General features: G+C 44.8%; 1 protein-coding gene across 1 annotated transcript in view; it reads left to right on the top strand.

Annotated features, from left to right (window-relative positions):
- The window catches only part of EXOSC1 (exosome component 1), a 21,401-nt gene that overhangs the window by 15,108 nt on the left and 3,206 nt on the right, over positions 1 to 3,087 (top strand). The window contains 2 exon segments of the mRNA XM_012000418.1: positions 1,205 to 1,224; positions 1,371 to 1,377. Coding sequence (XP_011855808.1) covers positions 1,205 to 1,224; positions 1,371 to 1,377 — 27 coding nt within the window.

The raw sequence follows: 3,087 nt of genomic DNA, 5'->3' as shown, positions 1-3,087 counted from the left end.
TTTACCCCATGGAAGGGGGTAAGCTGTTCCTGGGTATAACACCAAGATGCTGCTGTCTATTCAAACACCTGGCGTCGGCCAACAGCCACTTCCAGAAAAATCTGCCACAAACTTATGCTATAGATGGAACACGTTTCTGTGAACCTATCAGTGGATTTCATTCTCTTGAGTAATAAAACTTATCTTTTCAAGGCACCAACAAACAAAACTGTGATATTGGAAATAGCCTATCCCCCCGACAGTCCTTATAAATACGTATTTTTTGTTATGATAAAACTTTTTTACTAAAAGGATGTTATAGTTGTCTTAAGCAGAGAAAGACGTCTAAATGGTGTCAGGACATTTCAGTACTACTGCTTATTGAGTACTCACTGTGCTAGGCACTGAGTCAAGTGCTTTACATACGTCCCCTTCATTCAGGTACATTATGGTCTAATGAAAATTTGAGGACACATGTGATACAGATAGCATGTGAGGCGGACGTGGTGGCTCATGCTTGTAAATCCCAACACTTTGGGAGGCCGAGTTAGGTTGAAGTCAGGAGTTCGAGACCAGCCCGGCCAACATGGTAAAACCCCATCTTTACTAAAAATACAAAAATTAGCCGGGTGTGGTGGCACATGCCTGTAATCCCAACTACTCGGGAAGCTGAGGCAGGAAGATCACTTGAACCCTGGACGTGGAAGTTGTAGTGAGCCGACATTGTGCCACTGTACTCCAGCCCGGATAACAGAGCGAGACTCTTGTCTCAAAAAAAATAAGTAACATGTCTAAAAGTATTTGATACACATTACTGATATAGTGGGTACTCCAGGAAATGTTTAATCTGAATTGAAAAGTGGGACAGAGTACTGTCATATGAGGTGGCCAGGAAAGGATTAGTGACATGAGATAAAAGTAAAGAACATAAGTAAGTGAATATATTCAAGGCAGAGAGACAAGCCCAGGCTAAGTACAGAAGCAGAAATTAAGGCATAAGTTTGGGGATGAGGAAGGGATGAAAGTTAAGCATGGAGAGGTTGCCGACAAAATACGAGTCTTGAGATGTCACTTCTTGAGATGTTACTCAAGAAGCCCATCTCTTCGGTATTAGTGACAGTGCATAATGTGAGCTTTAGAATCAGCCCACCTTAGTTTCTATCCTCTGCTTCCTAACCTTGAACGTTAGGGTTTCTTTAATTGAAAATTTTACCAAGATTGAGAGCATTGTAGATCCACATCCAGGTTTTGTTTTTTGTTTGTTTTTGAGACAGAGTCTTGCTGTTACCTAGGCTGGAGTGCAGTGGCGCGATCTCAACTCACTCAGCTTCTGCCTTCCCGGTAGCTGGGAGTACAGGCATGCACCACCATTCCCAGCTAACTTTTGGTAGAGATGAGGTTTCACCATGTTGGCCAGACTGGTCTTGAACTCCTGACCTCAGGTTGATCCACCTGCCTTGGCCTCCCAAAATGCTGGGCTTATAGGCATCAGCCACCATGCCTGGCCTTGGTGTTTTTGTTTGTTGTACATGCAACTTTTAAAGAGACAGGGCCTCAGAATGTCACCCAGGATGAAGCGCAGTGGTGCAGTCATAGCTTACTGCAGCCTCAAACTCCTGGACTCATGTAATTCCCCCACATCAGTCCCCTGATTAGCTGGGACTACAGGCACATACCACCATGCCTGGCTAATTTTTTTTGTAGAGACCAGGTCTTGCTATGTTGCCCAGGCCAGTCTCAAACTCCTGGCCTCAAGTGATCCTCAGCCTCCCAAAGTGCTGGGATTACAGGTGTGTGCCGCCGTGCTGGCCAAAATTACCAACTTCTGGTCTAGGATTCTGCACAGGTTAGGAAAGTAACATTCCACTAGCCTCTTGGAGACTGAAATTACTCAAGGTTATTGTGTAGGTCAAATGAAAATCTAAAATTGAAAAGCAAGATGCTTGAAAGTATTTACATCTTAGAACCTTGATTTGCTTGAACTAGTAATATCCATCCCAGCCCCAGTACCAAGTGGTGTGACATTTGGTGCTTTTTACGTGTTTCTTTGGGCCTGTTTCCTCTTCCTTACACAGGAGTTGCCAGCCCTTTCGTGGGTTAAGATTAGAGCTAACGTATGTAATATCCCTCATCCAGTGGATGGCAGAGGAGCATTAGGAACTCAACAGATGGAGGGTGTTACTTGCTCCCACCAGAAGGAAAAGGGAATGTTCTTTCTCCAGCTTTATGGATTTCTTGTATTCCAGTGATCTTTTCAAAGGAGAGAGAAGGCAATTGTGTTTATAATGTAATTATACTCCTTTCCACTGCACTGTCACTTTTTGAGGTCATCTTTTAAGTTTTCAAGTTGGTAAACGGTTAAATTCTGAGACCTGCACGGTGGCTCACACCTCTAATCACAGCACTTTGGGAGGCCAAAACTGGTTCAAGACCAGCCTGGGCAACTTGGCAAAAACCCGTCTCTACTAAAAAATACAGAAATTAAGCAGGCATAGTGGCACAAGCCTGTGGTCCCAGCTATTTGGGAGGCTGAGGCAGGAGGATTGCCTGAACCCTGGAGGCAGAGGCTGCAGTGAGCTGAGATTGTGCCACTGCACTGAAGTTTGGGCAGCAGAGCGAGACTGTCTCAAAAAGAGAAAAAAAAAAACAGCAGACTTTATTTACTCTAAAGAGGATACAATGGAGTTTCAGTGACTTTCCAGTCAGGGGAGCACCAAGCAAGAGCTGCAGGGGGCAACATGAATGGAGGGCTTCGCCAGGAGGGCCTCCCACCGCCACCTCAGCTCACCAGGCTGACATGAAAAGCCCAGGGAGATGTGTCATTTTTGGACCAACCATGTAAAGTTGTGACTGGGTGTCCCAAAACAAACTGCCACACAAGGACTAGGGTAGTGGGAGACATTTCAAGTTAAATGCTAAGGTTTCCTCAGATAAGCTCTTCCACATCACACAAGAAACTATTGCACATCACTCCTTTATTATACTGATCTGGAAAAAGGATTTAGTACAGTTATGCTCAGGTGAACACTGGACCCATGTGGCAGAGCCAAGCAACTAGAACATGATTCGGAAATCAGTGAAAGACACACTTGGACAGGACCAAGGGGC

This window comes from Mandrillus leucophaeus, unplaced genomic scaffold, assembly GCF_000951045.1.
Source record: "Mandrillus leucophaeus isolate KB7577 unplaced genomic scaffold, Mleu.le_1.0 Scaffold117, whole genome shotgun sequence".
NCBI classification, from domain to species: domain Eukaryota; kingdom Metazoa; phylum Chordata; class Mammalia; order Primates; family Cercopithecidae; genus Mandrillus; species Mandrillus leucophaeus.
The sequence above is the reverse complement of the archived record's forward strand: the minus strand, read 5'-3'. Positions and strand labels throughout refer to the sequence as shown.